The sequence below is a fragment of the Chaetodon auriga genome, chromosome 1, assembly GCF_051107435.1.
Source record: "Chaetodon auriga isolate fChaAug3 chromosome 1, fChaAug3.hap1, whole genome shotgun sequence".
Classification (NCBI taxonomy): domain Eukaryota; kingdom Metazoa; phylum Chordata; class Actinopteri; order Chaetodontiformes; family Chaetodontidae; genus Chaetodon; species Chaetodon auriga.
Window position 1 is genome coordinate 3,932,583 of NC_135074.1, and position 20,483 is coordinate 3,953,065.

At 39.3% G+C, this 20,483-nt stretch overlaps 1 protein-coding gene across 1 annotated transcript; it reads left to right on the forward strand.

The window, feature by feature from the left end:
* The first annotated feature begins 1,852 nt into the window (after positions 1 to 1,852).
* asb7 (ankyrin repeat and SOCS box containing 7) lies at positions 1,853 to 18,575 on the forward strand. The gene is made up of 5 exons (XM_076730574.1): positions 1,853 to 2,102; positions 2,860 to 2,973; positions 4,970 to 5,181; positions 6,958 to 7,563; positions 14,390 to 18,575. Exons 2-5 carry the CDS (start codon positions 2,936 to 2,938, stop codon positions 14,527 to 14,529), a joined length of 996 nt encoding a protein of 331 aa, XP_076586689.1. The 5' UTR covers positions 1,853 to 2,102; positions 2,860 to 2,935; the 3' UTR covers positions 14,530 to 18,575.
* Positions 18,576 to 20,483: the final 1,908 nt, after the last annotated feature.

Genomic DNA, 20,483 nt, shown 5'->3' on the forward strand with positions numbered 1-20,483 from the left:
CAAGTCACCGGCAGTCAAGAAAAAGCAACAGGATGTATGTCACATGAGCCTTCAAAGTAAAACGAATTCAGGTTAGTAGATTCTGGGGGTCTAGATATCAATATATAACCACTAGAATCATGACAGTAGACACGGACTGACGGTCAGTGTTTATAAAAGGTAGAAGGACGAGGAAATGTTGAAACTTTGCCAGTAAACCTTTTATTTTTGCTATAAAAATTGTTCAATAGGAACTTGTAGCGATGACCGGAAGTCTGAATTTTTTTTCGCAGTGCAAAAACAACAAAATTAAATATCGTTAAGCATGTCCTCATAAAGACTACATAGAGTCCAAAAAAGTAAGTTGGAAAGCGTACAAATGTGTAATACAATAATACAATGAAATAATAATACGAACTAAAAACATCTCATTTAAATCTTTAAACAGTGTTATACAGTCGACACTTAACTGATCTGTTGTTATTGTTGTTGTTGTTGTTCTTTTACTTTACAATTTCTGAGGAACATTGCAAGTTTTTGGCAAATCTGAAAATCCATGTAACAGAAGAGACACTGGGGGACTTACACATCTCAATGTGCAACAGTGGTTGTGGTATTCAGACACAATTAAGACAGTCTTAAAAAATGTGGAGATTCATTTTTTTTTTTTTTGCCTGGAACTGATTAGGCCCCAATTTCCCTTAAACCTCAAAGAAGAAGAAGCACAATGTGTGTGCTGCCATCTCCTGGATGACACTGTATAGCATGTATCATTATTTTCTTTAGAGTTCGTACTGTATTCTGGATATTAAGCCCGTTTCATAAAGATCCAAAAATAAAGCCTTCCCTACCTCTTAGCCTTATGTCTGTCTCATCATATTGATTTTTTTTATAATCTATCAGCACATCAGCATGTTCTTGACTTTCTTTTTCATAATATACAATTGTGTCCTCAATATCAATATGGCCTAAAAAAGATAAAAAATAAAAAACACCTTCTTTCTGATGCCTACCTCTATATCAATTCATTCTGAGGGTGCTTTTATTCCTTTATGGTCTTTATCCTTTATTTCCAAGTTTTCATTATCCTTAATGGGGTGATGAGTTTTTCAAAATTTGACAATTCCTGAAACATCACTGTCAATTTGCTTTAATGTTCTTTTTGTCAGGTTAACAGCCACTCAGTTTCCTTCTACCACATGTGCTGGTAACAGAAATGTGTATCTGATTCTAGCTGCTGCTGCGGCTCAAATAAGATCATATGAATTTCAGTCAAAAGATCATCTCTCCCTGTTTGTGTTCATTTGAAACTGTGGCTTGCAGCAACTGAATCTGTCCAAATCACTGCTTTGATTGGTTTAGCCTGCATTACTCACTGACAACTATAATCATAAATGCTCTTCTTAATGTGTCCTTGAACTCAGTAACTGATATTATCAAGTTTCTCCTCTGAGACACTCTTCTCTTTATAATACCTGTATATGTATTGGCTTCTGTAACCATCCATGGGGAAATGATTGTAAGAACTGCTGTACTGGACTGTATGTCACCTAATCTGTACTCTTCTCCTTTCTTAGTTGTTTTCCATCCAAATCCTTTAACAGACTATTTTGTGTGGACATACTCCCAATAATTCTGGGTTGAAACCAAATTTCCATTTCCGCCATGCATTCTTAACTTGTTTTTGTTAACGATTGTTTAATTCTCCAAAAGTTAATATTCAAAAGGCTAAATAAAATGTCTTCCATTGAAAGCTGCTTTCTTATTCATAGTTTTTTTGTTTTGTTTTTCCGACTTTCCAAATTAGTTCTGTAATGTAGTGTATTTGTGAGGAAATGATGCTTTTATTATGAAGGATTAGAAGCGGAAGCCTAATTGTTTTTGCTGTCGGGGTCAAACTGATGTGCTCACAGAGAGACTTTGTTGTTAAAGCTGATTGTTCAGCAGCAAAATGATGCTCAACAATGCTGAGACGGACATTTAGGGAACTTTTAATAGACAGCAGTTGCAGTTTAGTGTTGGATTTGATTTGAAATGAGCAGAAACATGCAGCTTTGACAACTCCAGTTCTTCACGTCTGGAAGCTGATTGGCTAAGTTGAACATCGGCTCAGTGTCTGTCAAGTAAGTCTTTGTTTTCTAATATCAAAGCTGTTGTGTTTGTCAATAAATCTGTAGAATCAACTTTAATGTCGATTCACTCTCTCTGTTGGGGTTTATGTGTACATAACTCTGCAAGTCCAAAAAGTCAACACAAGCTAGCGAGCTATCGCTACTGAGTTTGTTAGCTTGCCGGCTAACCAGCGTTAGCTAAGATCCTGGGATAAATCCAGCCTCAAATCAAGGGGTTTGTCCAACATGAATCTGGCTTTCATGACCTGTCATACATGTGTTTCTGTTGTCTTCATCTGCTTGTTGGGCTCCGTCGGTTTTTGTTAGATACCGTTATCGTTGTTTACTTGTGCGTGCTTTGTGTTGTTGGTTATGTTAGCAAATAAAGGCATTCTATTGTCCATTGTTTTTCTTTTCTCATCAGCCGGTTAAGCTAATCAACTAAAACTGTGCTGTTTAATGTGACCATGTGTTGCAGAGTTTCTGTCTTGTTGCAGCGTTTTAATCATTTGGTTCCAACAATGAGGAGTTAACCTCACTTTAAAGCTGAGTTCTTCTATTAGCATGTTGTGCATTTGCAGCATTCACGTCTTTTAAAGTTGTTGATGTTGTCATTAGCATTAATATTAGTGTTAATATATCCATAATAAAGTCATAATATTCTGTCAGGTTAAATTGGGTATACCAAATGACAGGTTCTTATTTGATCATTTTGGTGTTTACAGCTCACTTCTTCTTCCAAACAGTGACATGGTTTTGTGTGTTGCAGGAACAGCTATTGAAGACAGAGCGTCCTCTCAGCCTTCCTGACAGTGCAGCTGTATATTTACAGGTGCAGCTCCGATATGACTAAGAGAAGCACGTCTCTTCAGCTTGTCAAAAGGTCAGTTTTGCTTTTTTTTTTTTTTAATCATACTCTCATATACGAGATGTCTTTTGCGTGACATTAGATGTGGTTTAAGTCAGGCTGAAAGCTGTGTTGTCTGGGATGAAGTCATGTGATCTCAGGGTCTGTGGTGTGCACTGCGCCTCCTGTTTGGTTTGGGGCCTGAATGATACACGACCCTGCATAGGTGGATGTGTTGTGTAAAGTCCATACGGTGATAAAACTTTAAATCTTGTGGATGGTCAGCATTCAACAGGCAGACCTTTGTGGACATGGGTAGATGACGAGTGCGACACTACATGAGTATAATTTGTCCTTTAGTGTAAGTGCAGCTATGTGCTGCACAGATCAGCTTATTTCCATTAGAGATCACTGAATTAGAGGTTTAACTTAAACCTTCTGCACACCTCTTTAACTTTAATATCATAGAGTTCATTATAAGGACAGATTGTAGCAGCTTAAGTATGTTAAATAATTCATTAATGTGTGTGTGACCGTGTGTGCTCTCATGAAGCCACACTTGCATAGTGTCAAACTGATTTAACTGTGTAATGACATTCATAAGGTGTCACGTCTGCCTCTTTTCAATTTTGACTCCAGAAAGAGGTTCACAGGTTATCCAACAAACAGCCCCGTATGAAAACTGCAGCAGCACGAGACGAGTGTCTGCAGACACGAGGTCTGTCTGCAGGTGTCACCAGATCTGTGCAGTCAGTTGAGGCTGTAAATCACAAGGGAAAAAGAATCATAGATGTACCAGTTCACATTTCAGCTACAATGCAAGCCAATATATTTGACAGGATGCTGAAACTGCAGCAGATTGTGAGGAGTTATTGTTGTTCAGCAATATTATTTATGTTTGTTTTAAAATCAAGAATCAATACACTTATTGCTATGATCAAAAGTGCGACTAGACTAAATGATAAAGCAAACTGAAGATTGTTCCATATTTCTAAAAAATGTTTTAGGACTTAGTAATATTATCAGCTACAGTGGAAAATCAGAAAAATAAAAGCTGAAGCCAATTACCATAATGACCCTTTTCTGTGAATAACGAACATGCAGCATTAGAGCTTATAAGGTTACTTCAGTTTAGCTGCTGTTCAGCTGAGCCCATCCTCGTTTAACTGCAGCCCTTGGCCTGCACTTTAGTACAGGTTTTAGCTGAATTTGTTTGAAACCACAGGTGAGCTAGTTAGATGCTAAGTGGTCATTACAGTGGCGAAGTTTAACAGTGGTGATACTGACTGGAGCTTCTTCCCTCTCAGATCAAAGCACAGACATTGACTGAAGAGAGTACTTTAACCAGAAAACAACCAACTTTAATTTAGGCTGTCATCAAGAATGACAGTTGATATGACCTGCTGTGGGTTATTTTTCTCATTTAATTGGTGAAAGTGAAAGTCAGCGCTGGCTAAAAATGAGCAGCTGCTACTGTTATTGCTGCGGCAGTTTTATATTTTCATAAGTTTTTTTTTTTTTTTTTGGCTCCTACTGATCCATTCAAATGTGTCCAGATCTGCATCTGCTCCAATATGAATCCTTGGCTTTGGCAATCGTTAGTCACAACTCTTCAAGAAGGAAATAAAAAGGATCCTCATCCAAACCAGGTGTTGATAGTAAAAATGATGTTTGGCTGATGTTTCGTTAGCTGATTTATTTTTTTTTAATTCAAATGTCTTTATAAGTATCAATGTCAGATTTGGGACTCAATTTCTTTTTTGATTCGCTGACTCAGCCTGTAGTAGACTGACTGATGACAATGTGTGGGAGTTCACTGCCGTCTTTTGCAGGGCTTTATTCTCCATAGTACCTGTCTTCCAGGTGTGTATTAGACAATGTTCAGTGTACAATATGTGAAACATGGAACTTATTTTTGGTGGCAGAACATTTGCATATCATAGCCAGCAGACCGTCGGCCCCCGGCAGGTGAGTCAAAAACTTCAGTTGAGAGACAGACACAAATGAACATTCCCTCTCTGAAACGTGACAGGATGCTGAACCATCACTGCAGAAGGAACCCTGAGCTTCATGAGGAGCTGCAGATCCAGGCTGCAGTGGCAGCAGGGGATGTCTGCACTGTCAGAAGAATGCTGGAGCAAGGATACTCACCCAAGATCCGCGATGCCAATGGCTGGACACTGCTCCACTTCTCTGCTGCCAAAGGAAAAGAGAGATGTGTTCGAGTCTTTCTGGAGCACGGAGGTCAGAGGCTTCATCCTTTTTTCTTTTTTTTTGTCTTGGCTGTCAGGTTTCATTTGGTTGTTAGTGTTTTGCCGTGAGAGGTTTTTCTGTCCAAACACTAGAGGGCACTATTTTACAGGAGGAGAGCCTTTCATTCATCTCTCAAAACATACAGAATAGGACAGAAACACGGTTTTCATCTGGCAGGAAAATTATAGTGACATACAGCAGTTAGATCCCTTAAAACACTCACAACTGCTTTACATCTGCAGAAAATGTGATCGAGAATAACCTTTTTAAAGATGTTTCTGTTAGATGTGGTCCATGAACATGGCTGAAGCTGCTACAACTATTAACATGCAGTATGTGAGGGTAACAATACAGCATACCTAAAAATTCACAAATGATTTTGAACAACTCAACTGTTGCTGAGCTCCAGATTTCCAACAATAGAGCCATCATGTTGCATTCAAATCACTGTTATTTTTTTATTGAGTCCTGGCTGAAATTTTCCCTGCATACAAATATCCATTTCCTCGTCTTACAGAAAACAGTGCTTGTAAAGTTTATGGTGAAGTGCAGTCAAATGGGCAGGATTCTGCTTTAACAGTCTTTGCATTGTACAGCACATCAGAGGTTGGCAGTGACATCTCAGTGGTCTGTCATTGTCACTTAAAATATTCACACTAGTCCTTGTATTTATTATTAGTTTGCAGCGTTGCTCATGTGAGGGTTAACAATACCGTTCATCGATAATATGATTGCCAGTAAATTTGGCATCGATTTCCTTGAACAACATGACAAGAGGCATCCATGCTGTGTTTGTCTTTTAGGTGTTAAGTGCTAAACTGGATATATCAGAACTTTCAGAAAAAGTTTCCCACCCATAATAACACCCTGAGTGATGACATGAATGCTCGAAAACATGTAATTACTGTGACTCTGATATGTTGTGAACTAGTGTTGTCACGATACCAACATTTTGGTATCGATACCGGTACCAAAATGTATTTCGATACTTTTTGATACTTTCGATACTTTTCCAAATAAAAAGGAAACACAATAAACGTCATTATTGACTTTATTTTATTGGAAAATCTAATGTGAACACAGCCTGTGCATGTGATGCAATGAGTAAAGATGACAAATTAAAGAAACAGTTATTGACTGCATTTCTAGCAGCCAGTGGCATAGGTGCACCGACACCAATAACACCTGTTCTGTTGCAATGTTACAAGTTTCCTGTTGCTTTAGGTATGTCTCAATTTGTGTGCTCATGCCTTGAAGTTAACTTAATAGTTATCTAAGTAACTGAACAGAATGCCTCAATTTTATCTTGCTATGTGAGGTCAGACAAATGGTCCTCTAAGTAAACCATCAAGATGAATTCATTCATTCTTTGGCTTCTTAGGTACAGCACAAACATCACTTAATAAAGTTGTTTTGGTTGGAAATCTTTCTGTCTCTCCACTTTTCTGGAACACTCTCTTGCTGCCATTGTGAGCATAGATGAACCGTTCCTCTTAGAGTGAATGTCCGTCAAAAGAAAAATTCTATGAAATGTCCTGGAAAACAACTGTTGATACGACAGTGTGAGAGTTGTTCAGATGTTAACATTGATATGAACAGCTGAAGAAGGTTTCAAAGTTTTGCATTAAGGGGATCTGTTGTTGCCGTGTCATAATGTGTAAATGTTTCAACTCAGATCACAGGTGATGTCAGCCACAGCCTGAAGCACATTTTCTGCTGTATTTGACTTTCCTCTCATTTCCACTTTTTCTACTCTCCTCTGTGCAGCTGACCCCACAGTGAAGGACTTTATTGGTGGCTTCACAGCACTTCACTATGCTGCTATGCATGGCAGAGCACGCATTGCCCGACTGATGCTGGAATCCGAGTTCCGCAGTGACATTATAAATGCAAAAAGCAATGATGGCTGGACGCCACTGCACGTGGCTGCCCACTACGGTCGAGACTCGTTTGTACGCCTCCTCCTCGAGTTCAGGGCCGAGGTGGACCCGCTGAGTGACAAAGGGACCACACCACTGCAGTTGGCTATCATCCGTGAGCGCTCCAGCTGTGTACGGATCCTCCTGGACCACAGCGCCAACATTGACATTCAGAATGGCTTCCTGCTGCGATATGCTGTCATCAAAGGCAATCACTCATACTGCCGCATGTTCCTGCAGAGAGGAGCGGACACTAATCTCGGACGTCTTGAAGACGGCCAGACCCCCCTGCACCTGTCAGCCCTCAGGGATGATGTGTTGTGCGCTCAGATGCTCTACACGTACGGGGCTGACACCAACACCAGAAACTACGAGGGCCAGACACCGGTAGCTGTATCTGTTAGCATGTCTGGGATCAGCCGGCCCTGTCTGGATTTCCTACAGGAGGTCACCAGTGAGTGTCACCAACACACTACTTGTCATGCAAGCATGTCCTACAGCATTACATATAGGTATCTGTTAACACTGTATGTGTGAGGACGGTCCAAAATGCAACAACTAGTTATATGAAATAACTGATTATTTAAATGTCCCATATGTAGGATTTAGGGAGATATATTGGCAGACATTGTTTCAATCGGTGTATAATTAATTGATTTAGAATGAGCTCTTTATATCAACAGAGGGAGCAGGTCCTTGTACATAGAGTCCACCATGTTGCGCCGCCATGTTTCTACAGTAGCCACCTTTCACATTTTTTTTGGCCACTGTGGGGGAGGGTGAGGTACGGGATATTCATTTGCAACTTTACTGCCAGATGCCACTAAATCCTACACACTACACCGTTAAATTGAGTAATTGACAAAGATGGTGGTGGTAGTGGTAATAACAATAATAATAATAATAATTCATCAGAATAATAAATTTTATATGACCAACCCCGAGGTATTAGATATACTTGATAAAACCAATGAAAACCAGCAAATGTCTAGTGTTATTGCATGCTGAATTACTTCAGATATAAAGTTTTCATTAAATTAGTCAGAAAGTAAATTTCTACAATACATTTTTGTTTGTTTGACTAGCTGTCTTTTGCTCTTAAATTCTTAAATTGATAGATTTTCGTTGAATCTGAAATTCAGTGTATTGAATTATTCAGTGTCGCAGTCAACATTTTTGGTATATCCATTTATTCACATCTCTCCTGGCTGACTGATACTTTGACTACTGCTATGGGTTACATGGCCACTGGTGGGCCAGTGCCAAGCTTTCATTTATACAGTTTCACAATGTTTTTAAAATATCTGATAGTTGAAGAAATCGATACAATTCAGTTGATAGAGAAAGCAAGAATAAAAATAAATAGAATCATCACAAGCTGACTACTGGCTTGTTTTACTTCAGTTGGATTTGGATGGATCACAGTATTTCAGTGTGGTACAGGGGAAAGTTAATGCTCTTAACCGTGACAAGAAATCTCTTATATGGGGTGTAGTGTAGAAGAAGATTCCAAGCTAAGTTTAAAAAAAAAAAAACAACACTCAAAGTTGAGAGATTGAATGGAGTAAAAGAGGGCTGCTTGCCAACACAAGGTTATAATGACCAGTGTTCAGTCACAGAACAATCCCAGGTTGGAGGAACAGGAGAGCACATTACCTGAAGCATTATGATTTAGAAGGAACAATGGCTGCATTCCTCCCCTACCCCCTGAACTTTGATATCAAAGAGCTGTGCACTGATTCAGACAAGCCCTTTCAGAAACTGCAAACCCTCAGCCAGATCACATATCTGCTGGGTTATTGATTACAGCTCTACCTCCTGGATTAATTCATATGGCATGAAAGGCTCGTCCCACACAGAATGACAAGCACCCAGTTCTTTTGGACTGTCCTCATACAAACATTCCAACTTGAAGCAAAACCAAAAGCTTAGACATACTCCACTCAGAGAACTGTCACATGCTATATGATACCACTGTCATTGTTCACATCCAAGCTGGATTTGTGATCTTCAAAATATATCATTTAAAAAAGGCATAATGCTACTTGTCAGGGGTTTAGTGATGACTTGGTTGGTGTAAAATGATTGTATTAGTTACATAATTGTCATTTTGTGGCTAAGTACTGAACAGAGAAACTTAGATAATAGAAATGTTATGCAGGATATCTTATAGCTCTTTGCCCTTTGTCTGTCCAGTCTGTACAACCCTTAACCTGGGCCTGTCAGAACTTGAGCCTTTGAAAGCCTTGTGAGGCTTTGTTGTGAGGTTCTTTCTTGAGCTTTCACTGATTTAGATTCAAATATGCTTCTTTACTAACATGTTTCCATGAATTTGAGATACAGGTTTGTACACAGACCAAAGATTTTGTTTAATCTTTTTCCCTGCCCTGTTTGGCTGTGTTGTTGTGTTTGTTGTAGTTGTAGTTAGTAGTAGGGATGCCCAGATCAACCGGACACTGATCGTTATCGGCCAATATTCAGCAAAAAGATGGCAGTGAGATTTTGGGATTAATGCCGAGTAGTCAGCGATTGCAATGGGTGGTGAAGTTATCAGCAACTAATGAAACAGTGACTACTCAGCTTTCCCACATGTTTTTTTAAGTTTCCAGGTACTCTGTTGGTACTCTGTTTTGCAAATGCCTCACTACAACTGAATTCCCACTCCTGAAACAAGTGGCGTCCTCTTGCCTGTCTCACACACCACACACCCACACACTGATTGCCTGCACAAGATGAGGAGGAGAGAGATAACACTGCATATTTCACTTGTCCTTCTAGACTTACTTGAGGCTACTTGTTGCATTGCTCCGTGGGAATTCTTTGTACTGCTCTGTTGATTGAACGGATTAAGTAACAGCATGTTGTTGACAGAAAAAGAAACTAACAAGATTGACTTTTTGTTGTTCTTTGTTTCATACTGGACAGTCACACAGCATTTATAGTAGTGGTTACAATGCCACCCTGTGGAGAACCTAATACATTACAAAGCAGTCAAACTGACCCATGACACTAGTATGCCAGCTGCATATAACAAAAAAAAAAAAAGCTGTGTATTGGCCGATATGGCTCATAGACAATCCGCAACTGATATCGGCAGCAAAAAGCGTGATCATGGCATTCCTACTTCGTATCACCTCCTGAGCAGCTCCTCAAGTTTTTTGGTGGCGCCGTACGAGCGGCAGCCTGTTACAGCAGCTCTTTAGACTCTTAGGAGTTTTTCTTCTCTTTTCCTGTTTTCTTTTGGAATTTCCCCTCACAGGACTAATAAAGGAATATTGAATTGAATGAATTGAATTGAATTTTGACATAACAGAAAAACCCATGATGTTATATTTTGTTAACTTCCTGCTGTCGTAAAGTGATAATATTAGCTATCTCGGCTGTGGTTTTTGTGGCCAACATGCTGCTTGGGTTTTGGTCTCATTCAGTCATAAAACACTTCCTATACATACACTATATTTTCTGATAATTTGCTGTTTCTACATGGAGCAGTTTAATCAAAAAAATGTATACAGTATTTTCCGACTTAGTTGTGCTGCCATTGAAGCGTGCAGGTACTGTAGAAGGTAGATGTTTTGAGATATCCGCTGCTGAGACTCAGTGGAGTGAAGGTGAATGGAATGATACAGGCCTTTGATTGATATTTCTTTGAAGCGTCATGGGAGCTCTTGGAGCTGGCCAACTGAGTTTTGTTATGATATCTCAGCTTATATGTGTTTTGGTGGTGAAGGAAAAGAAGTGTCCGTGACAGAGGAGTCACTTTACCTACATCAGACTGATAACACCCGCATACATCACTTCCTCCAACTCTTTGCATACAGCAGATAACAGAATAGATATGGAGTGATTTTGAGAACTGAGTAATGCCTTTGGAACGCTGTTGGAAATTTGTACAGCTGAAAGAGGAACAATTTAAGCTCCATAATGGATGTACAGCATTGGGGAATTCAGATGGCAGTCAGTGACATAGTGCCTTGATACTATCATACTACAACCACAAGGTGCCAAAGTCAGAATTTTTATTATTATTTTTTTAATCCGACACATGGCCCTTTAATGTTTTTGGGTTTTTTTTAGAGTATGGAAACTCACTAGACACAAAAGCCGTTGAATATAACAGCACAGAGTACAAAATGTGTGGTTTGTAGAACTGAATCAACACAGAAGCAAGTTATATTCTCAACAAAACCTCAACATTTCAAAGATTTTTTTTTATAGCAGGTCTGCTGTACTGCTTAACATTGTACAGGTGTTTCTGTTTTTTTCTGGGCTCAGTGTGTATGCCATGCATAAATGCAGTTACTTCTACAACCATGAAAGATACACATTCGTAGCTCCGTATAAAGTTATGTTAAGCTTAGCAAACTAGTCCACTATCAAAATTACAAGTTGACATTGTGCATCTTTGTAGGTTAATCGTCCATCGTTATTTCACCTACCACCAGGGTAGTCCATCTTACATTTGTTAACCCTTTACTGTTTGTATTTGAGACCTTTTTTGATGAGAACTGATCATTATTTGGTGAAAAAAATATGATACATCTTCTGCCATTCAGCGACTAGTCAGTTACTTTTTGGGAGTAATCGATGAGTACTAAAATGCAGGAGCACCACACCTGCACAAATATATCACCAACCGCCGGCTGTTGGGCCGACACTGGTTGGAACATTTGTAACGTGTCGCCCAACAGTCAACTCCACTATAATGATGTTCCTTCCTTACCTTACGATCAGATTACGACATGTGGCCTCAGAGTGGTGCATAGGACAACTTTGGGGAAATGAAGCTTTCTCCCCAGGTCAACTCTCATCTCCCATCCATTGGCTGACTGCAGTGGGATAGGTTTGGCTTTGGTTTTGGGCTGAGGGTTTCTCTCCTTCTTTGACAAACCTGATGGTGCAGTGATTTTCCTTTGGCCTGGTGTTTCTTCAGTCATTCGTGCTCAAAGATGTCAGCAAAACTCAAGTACTTTGTCGTGGTGCTATCTGTTATTCCTCAGGTAAGGGACATCTTGCAACTCGACAGGATGTGTGCCATGGTTCCTCTCCAACCGGATGGGGGCCCTCACTCATCCCCCACCTGTGCTGGTTCAGTGGGGTGAAGTGAGTGTTGTAGACTTTTCTTTATCAGCAAAGATATGGGGAATGGTTCTACCTTCCATAGGTTGGTCCATGTGAGGTTTCTTTTAGGGAGGTCCCTCCTTGTCTAGGCTCCTTGAGACCCCAGCTTGAAAGCTCTGGCTCTCCTCCCTTCCTCCTTCAGTTTCCTTACTTCTGCCTCAACAATGATGCTTTGCTGCCTTTGATTCGCCTTTGCCCACTGCTGGAAATGAGAGGTCCAGAAGCTTTGTCTTCCAGTGCAAGGATTTCAAATTATTATTATTACCAAGAGAACACTCACGCTGCACAGCATGCCTGTTGTGTGGTGGTGTTGGCTGCCCACTTCTTAGGGCTGGGCGGTATACCAGTTCACACCAAATACCGGTATATATTCTTGTTATGATATGAAGGTGTTTTGAATGTTGCGCTTCTAAACACGCATGGTGCAGGGCGTGGTGAGGGTAAAGTGTAGCACTCTGGTGTTACATTACGGTGAAGATGGATGGGATAGACATTGAAAGAACATGATGACACAGAAAAACTTGTGCCAAAAAGAGGAGCCGTGTCTGTTGTTTTTTTGGTTTAAAAAAAAAAAAAGCAGAAAAAAAAAAAAAAAAAAAAACTTTGCCAAATCATAAAGTATGTCTTACATTTGCTGTTTTGTGGTCAAAAGTTATATTACAGCTAGACAAAACACTGTTAATGTCTCCCCCTATGACTCTGTGTTCGTTTGAGATCAATCACGAAGGTCCTGGTTATTTACATAAAGAGGAGGGGGTTTCTAGAGTGGAGGGAGCATTCTTCATGCAATATACTATCTCTGGGGTTACTTCCTTCTGGATCGTCATTGGTGTTACTATGGTGAATTGGGCGCTGCCCCTCGAAATCTCTTGACTCTGACTGGTTGATTGAGGGGTTGATCATCAAAATAGACCAATGGGTTGCTGAGCTATTGACCGGTGTAACTACGCAGTTAGTTTCACCACTCCGTCTCATTTACACATGAATAGGAAGAGTGCTCACAGAGGACTTTGCTGAGCAGCCAGAGGTGTTATTTTACTGTTTTATTTGCATTTCGTCCTTTTATGAGAAATAAGAACAATAGCAAGCCATAACAATCATGGTACCAGGCCACGTTAGATAAGTTATGCCTTGAACTTTCCCAGCAAGCCACACTTCTGGATATTTCTCAACCATTCCTCTGTTTGTTTTTTGGTGCTGGACGTTGTTCTTGTCTGAGAGGATGCTGTCCTACCACTTTCCCAGGTACTTAAACAAGTTTTCCTCAATTAATCAATTAATTACTTCCCTTTGAACAAGCAGCCTGAATCTGTTGGTCGTTTTCCACTTTCTGATCACCAGACTCCTTGATTTTCCTGGGCTTGAAAGCCATACTGGCCCAAGTGGCCTTTTGGTCAAGCTGTGCTGGGAACCCATTTTGCTTGGACAATTGTTGATGTAGTGATGATCAAATTGTCCAAGAATCCCCTAATTGTTGGCTGTTGAACTCCTGAGGTGGTTTTTAATCCAGTGGTTCGTTTTCAAGCTGATGTAATGATCAGGTTCCTTCCCACGAAAAACAAGATGGGGAAGATGGTACATCCTGCTACAATCCGCTTCCCCACAGACTGCCATTCTGATGTGAAGCTGGTGGTCTGGAATCGCAGCCTCCTTCTTTGAAAGAGCTGGTGATCATTTTCTCGATGTGGTTTGGGATGTGGTTGTAGTTTATCGCTACTTGAAAAGACACTGTGCCTCAGCTTTAAACTTTTGACATAATAATACACCAACTGTAGCTGTACTAACACATACAGAAATGTGAGTCGTGAATATATTTACCATTGTATTAGTTAAGAGGAATGAGTATATACTGTATATCACATTAACTAGCTTTGGGGCAAACTAGCAAACTAATTCAACAACAGAACACAAGGAGGCTTGTGTTCTATAGAGGCTGTCAGTATTATACTCTCAAGAGAGAAAATGATAGGACCATTGATCATTCACTTGCTGAAATCATCTTCCTCACTTACACTGAATACATGTTAAACCCAGTTATTCAGTGGGCTATCTGCCACTCATTTCCTGTGCTGTTGCCAATGTGTCTGTCAGGCTGTAGTAGTGAGCTCCCTATCAGATGTTATTCCATGGCGTAATAAATGTTTCTGTTTCTCTTTCAGGACAACCTCGGACTCTACAAGATTTGTGTCGAATAAAAATCCGCCACTGCATTGGCCTTCAAAGCCTGAAATTCTTGGAGGATCTACCAATTGCAAAGGTTATGAAAGACTATTTAAAACACAAGTTTGATAATGTGTGAAGGCAGCAACAATAAGAAGAGGCATGAGTGACTAAAAACTCTGCTATCATTTATAAAGACTATGCAATCACTATGCTCCTTGTCTGGAAGAAATGTTCAATGGTCTATTCTGTACATGCTGAAGGATAGTAAGTCCAGTTTGTTCATCCAGTTCAACACATTAAAAATAGAATTTTCTGCTCCTGTTCTCCATTTCAGCCTTTTTACAGGTGGAACAGTTGCTGAAAAATAAAAATGGAACGGTTATGGTTTTTGTGTGAAAAAGAAAACCTCATTTGAGTGCAGCTAGCATTATTACCATTTATGCTGTTACTGTAAAAATGTGTATGATGTTATCCTTGCTAGGTCAGATTTTCATCAAGTGCGTACTTGCCAATGAATATATTTTAACTCCCACTCACCCATGCACATCTTTTTTTTCTTTCTTTCTTTTTTTTTTTAAAATAACCATGCTACATATAGGAAGCTAAACTGAAATTGCTGCAGTGATGACAATTTGCTCTGTGACTCAAAATCATATAATATTGAGCTACTTGGATAATGATAGCTTTAAAAACCTGTACACTGTACAATCCCTGATTTTGTCTTATTACCCAGTAGTGAGTCTGTATCCCAAATAATCCCCCGCAACTTCAGTCTTTTCAATTACTTGTTACACAAATAGGACTCCTATTGTGCCAATTGACACCTATTTCTGAAACAGTTGACCAGTCAGAATTTTGAAGGTGAAGTAAGCCGTGTGGACATCATCTGTCTTCTGCTGGCTGTGTAGAAAGAGAAAACAAGTGTTGCTTTGTGTAACTCATTCAGCCTGACATGTCACATCAGGCTGAATCAAAGAAGTAAAATGACAATTCAGGCTAACTATCATGCTACAAGAAGTGCTCCAAGCTCTCTGCTGTCGAGAGGAGATTTTGAGGTTTACTGCTGACGCCGGGTGCTGTAACAAAATCAAGGTGTGCGTCTTTCAAGAATAATACCTGATATGCACAAATCCATTTTCGTTTCATTATGACACAAGCAAGACTATAACATTCAGTTTAAATTAACTTCAGTGTAATGCTTCGATAATTTCGATACCATCAGTTGAACAGTGGAAGCATTGTGCATCAGTCAAATTGCTTTATCCATTTCTACACTATATGTATTACATTTGAGTTTAGAGTGAGTGCACTGTGATAGAATTCTGTTCTGAAAGCACCGAATTTGCTCTTTAAAGCAGTCGTTCATTGAATCATGAATAAGGTCTGTTTTAGATGACACTGACACACAATCACTAGAAGCTACAGTCAATGTAAATATGTTACATGTACAACAGATATTTTTTTTAGAATTTATTTAAGCAATGATCTCTGGTATTCTTAATGTATTAAAAGTTTGGAAAGTATTGTGATCTGTTTGGTGTGACTCAAGTATTTCTTTTTTGTGTGTCTAAGTTCAAATACTCTGTTGTACAAGAATAATTTGGAATCAAGTGTTCTTTTATTTTTTTGGCAGAAATGTTGGGTGCTTTCATAAAATTCATCATCTCTTGCAGGTAACTCTGTTGTGGAGATTATACTGTGAATTTTTCATTTTGACAACTTAGAGTAAAATGTAGGATTTGGGGTTTCAGTAATGCCCATGCCACAGGATTTTTTTTTCTCTGTCTCTGCATGTGTTAAAAATGTAGTGAATTTATGTGGCACCTAAAGTTGGTTTTCCTAAAATGTTGTATTCATAAATCCATTCTAACAATGTTCACCTGCATTAATATGTCAGAGTCATTTTCATATTTAAATTTGCATGTTTGTCTGTAGCCTTGTATCAGGACATTTTGTGAAAAGTGCACATATTTGCAATGCAAAATGCAAACTGTGTGCTCCATGCAGGTAAACTGAGAGAAGTTTGATTAAAAATTGAATTTGTTTAAAACAAGACGACAAACAGGCAGTGAGTGGGTTAATATAGAAAAATGTAAAGTGAGTGTGGAGTTGAGGGGAGTTGCATTGAAGAGATTTTTCTTTTTATGAATTACTAAAACTGAAACATTAAAGATACACTCCCATGTCCCATGTCAGGGGCTGCATCCATCAGTCTGCCTTTCAAAACTGAATTCAGTGTCACAGATCGACAGGGCCTGTCTATTTCAACGGCTACTCCAAATGCAACCTTCTTTCCCTGAATGTAAAGGACACATTCAGTGTGTCTTCTGTGTTCCTTACGGCCGCTTTTACACTGCGTGTCCTGGAAGATGTTCCAACAAAATTTGCCAGGTGTTAGGGAAATGTGAAATCTTTTGGCCATTAAAGGTGCCCTGTGGAGTTTCCTTTAAAACAAACAAAGGTTATGTTAACATTTAGTATCACTCATCAAAACACATTGTGTGTATCCTTTAGGTCTAAATGTGCCGAGTGCATTTCCTTCCATACAGAATATTTGCACAGCTGATTGTTGAAACGTGTTATTTATATCCATGTTTACTAGTCAACACTTCTCTTTGCCTTTGTTGGCTGTGCATCTTTAGCATTACTGCCACTTGTTGATCAGTGGAATTGTGTAAAACCCCTGGCTGGACTGTCTATGGTATCACCCCTTTGCACTTCCATGTGTGCACAAGATATAAAAAAATGGGACCCACTCAGAAAAGAAACTGCTCCATAGTGCTACTAGAGGCCAAAAACTCCACAGAATACCTTTAAACCATTACAGTCGTCCTAGAGTTCACTGTAAGACATGTTGACTGACAGCTGATTCAGGACAGAGTTCCAAATTCTCTCAAGGTGACCTCTGCTTTGTCATACCAACCAATCAGACTATAGCATGAAATGACCCAGAATACACTTTCCAACATAACTCTCTAAGAAGCACTTTTTTCTATTTGTTTTTCAGTTCTAGTGCTATAATTCAAGCTGCAGACCCGGATCTGTATCTTGAAAACATGAGTGAATGACATATCTGTGCTTGCATATATAGTTTTAATTTACATTGCACACTCTGACGTGCCTCAAAATTGATATCTGAGATTGCAACCATTTATTAGGCCGACACACAATACAACAAACCTGTAACATCACTGTTATCACTCAGTTTATAGGGGCCTTAATTCACTGAATGCTGCGTGGATGCTGTAGTTGTTTAAATGTACAGTCTAGTAGTGTATTTAGTGACACTTTGCTCTGCCAGGTGTTACGGTCCAGTTGGTTACCAGTTGTTAGCAGGTTGGATAAGACATTACAAACACAGATTTGGAAGGTTATACTTACTTACTACTTTGTCAGCCATTTGAGACCTCTTTAAAGTAAAATTAGATTTTGATTAGGATCATCTGAATTAGGTTTTTGGAGGCTAGAGTGTCTCTTTTGGTGCACAGGTTCAGCCCAGTGGCCCTCAGTCTTCCAAATGACAAGCTTTTGTCAGCTATATCCACCGAAAGAGGCAGCAGCTGAAATGGAACTATAACAAACTCGGGAGTGTTTGTTTAATTTGGCATTTAGTTTCACTAATTTAAGTGAGTTTTTTAATTCTGCAAATGGCCAGGATTTTTGATGTATGTCTAGAAGTAGTTTTACTGTTTTCTTTAATCCAGTTGATTAGAGTATTACTACTAATTCTTTTGATAATTCATTCTGAATACTAAAATTCTGAATGCAGCTCCATCCCTTTTGACTCACTAATCATTTTTATAATGCAGTATTTCAAAACCTCAGTGAAAATAAACACTAAAGGTTATTCACAGTTCATAGTGCCAGAATATTCCCCACCACATTTCAGTTCTGTTTCATGTCCCATGCTGTTCATCTTTTTGTACCTGAATCTGGATTTGATACGCCATTTTGCAGCAGCCATTTTGTATTGTGTGTGAATAAGTCTGTCATACATTGACTGCCTTCTCCAATCAGTTCTTCAGCAGACTTTGGTTGTCACAGTCAGGGAAACACTTCATACATGTCTTATGTGGCTATCAAATGGCTGTAAGTCTTCCACACCATTAACTACTGAATGTACAGAATATGCAGATTTTCAGATGTAAAAAACAGTGTGTGAATAAACTAAAGTTAACGTTTCGAGTTGTCAGCTGTTTAATGTCTGTTTTTGTTTGTTTTTGTGTGATGAATTTACTGTGAGAGGTTAAAGGGGACAGATATGACAGGCTGTCCTTGTTTTGACAGTAGCTCTGCTTTTTTAAGTTATGTACTTATCGGGGTCAAAATATGCGTTTGTACAAGATACATTTTCAGCAGCTTCTTATTACAACATACAATTGATCATTCAGTACAGTATCTATACAACACAACACACAACCATTCCAAAGACATTTGACTGCTTGTGTTTCTTGACCGTTGAAGTTTGTTGTAGTGGTGTCTCTGTAGATGTCAAAGTAGATGTCTTCTCGGGTCCACTCAGTTCTTTGTGACTGAAAATAGACCACAGACACAAAATGACTACAAGAAGATGCAAAACCACTGCAAAACAACAAAAAAAGACCACAAAGAGACTCAAAAAACCACAATGAGATAGAAAAACGACCACAAAGTGACAGACAAAGAAGTACGTCATGTTATTTAAGATAACAAGGCCATCTTGTTTACAGTGCTTTGGGGCTCTTTCAGTGTGGGGGTCTCGCTCCTCTGTCAGAGCCGTGGGGACCTTTTACATGTCTGCGCCTAGGGGCTCATTGTCTCATAATCCATCCATGTCTGTGTGTCATAACTGAGGGGATCCAAGCGGATTGTCCATTAGCTCTGATTTTGTGGTATTTGATCATCATTACAGGAAGAAAATTTGCTTTTTGTGTGAACTGTGTGTATGAAATTATGGTAGTTTTAATATTTTCATTAGATCAAACCCAATTTTTGAATTATGGCCAAAAATCTGTTCAGCAGTAGCCATTTGATGTGTTTACATTCTGTAACTGCTTTTTGATATGGTACTTTTCATTGTTACAGGTGGACTCAGCCTTTCATCCACAGGACCTAACTGTGTATTTGACCCTGAGTTCAGCATTACTGTGTACAACTACATTGCTGACTGCCTTCTTTACCTAATGTCTGCACAGGACCATTTCAGCCATGTTTTTTATCTGTGGGAGATTCCACTTAAACCAACACAACACTTACCATGTGTTGGCTCACGTTTCACACATGCATTACATGTTAGCTACAACCCAAAACATATGTTTACACTCTACATCATAGTTTTTTTCATGTAGTCATTCTCTCTATATTATCCTCCAAAATATCTTATTTTCTATACTGACCATGGTGTACCAGGGTTATTCCAGGGCTGGCAACTATTTGAGAAAGACTGTTTCATGAATGAAATGTGTTTGAGCTACCAGTGTACTGGTAACACTCGATCCATGCTGCTTATACAATGCATCCTGTGTACGCATCTGTTGGCACCCACCTGTATTGTTCATTAATAAGGATGCGAAGGACAAGGGGAAGTAAATAAATTCGATCTCAACCACATTTGCTCCACATGTGATAACAAGATTTTTGCCAACTGATTTCCAGACATGCACATCTCTGTCCGATAACATCATTGCTAGCTACTACAAGGAACCAAAAACGTTTTTTCAAAGGGTAGAAAAGAGGCATTTTAATCTTATACACATACCAAATGATAACTGAACAACTGACACAGGGACACAGGAATTCATGTAGAAACATATTTTCACTACAGATACATAAATGTTTGTGACTGCATGCTTGTGTGCCTGTAATAATGTTTAGAATAAACAACTGACAGATGAAGTTGGATACATCTTCTATTGTTAAATCTGAAACATGCAGATCTACATTAATCCAGCCTGGACTGTGGATCAAGCTATTGCACTTTGTGCTCCACACAGACAGAGCGCACAAGACTGCGTAATCTGTTCATTAAAGTGTGAACAGATGAAGCCACAGCAGCTCTACAGGACTGTTATGAGTGTACAGACTGGCACGTGTTCAGAGATGCGGCCATCC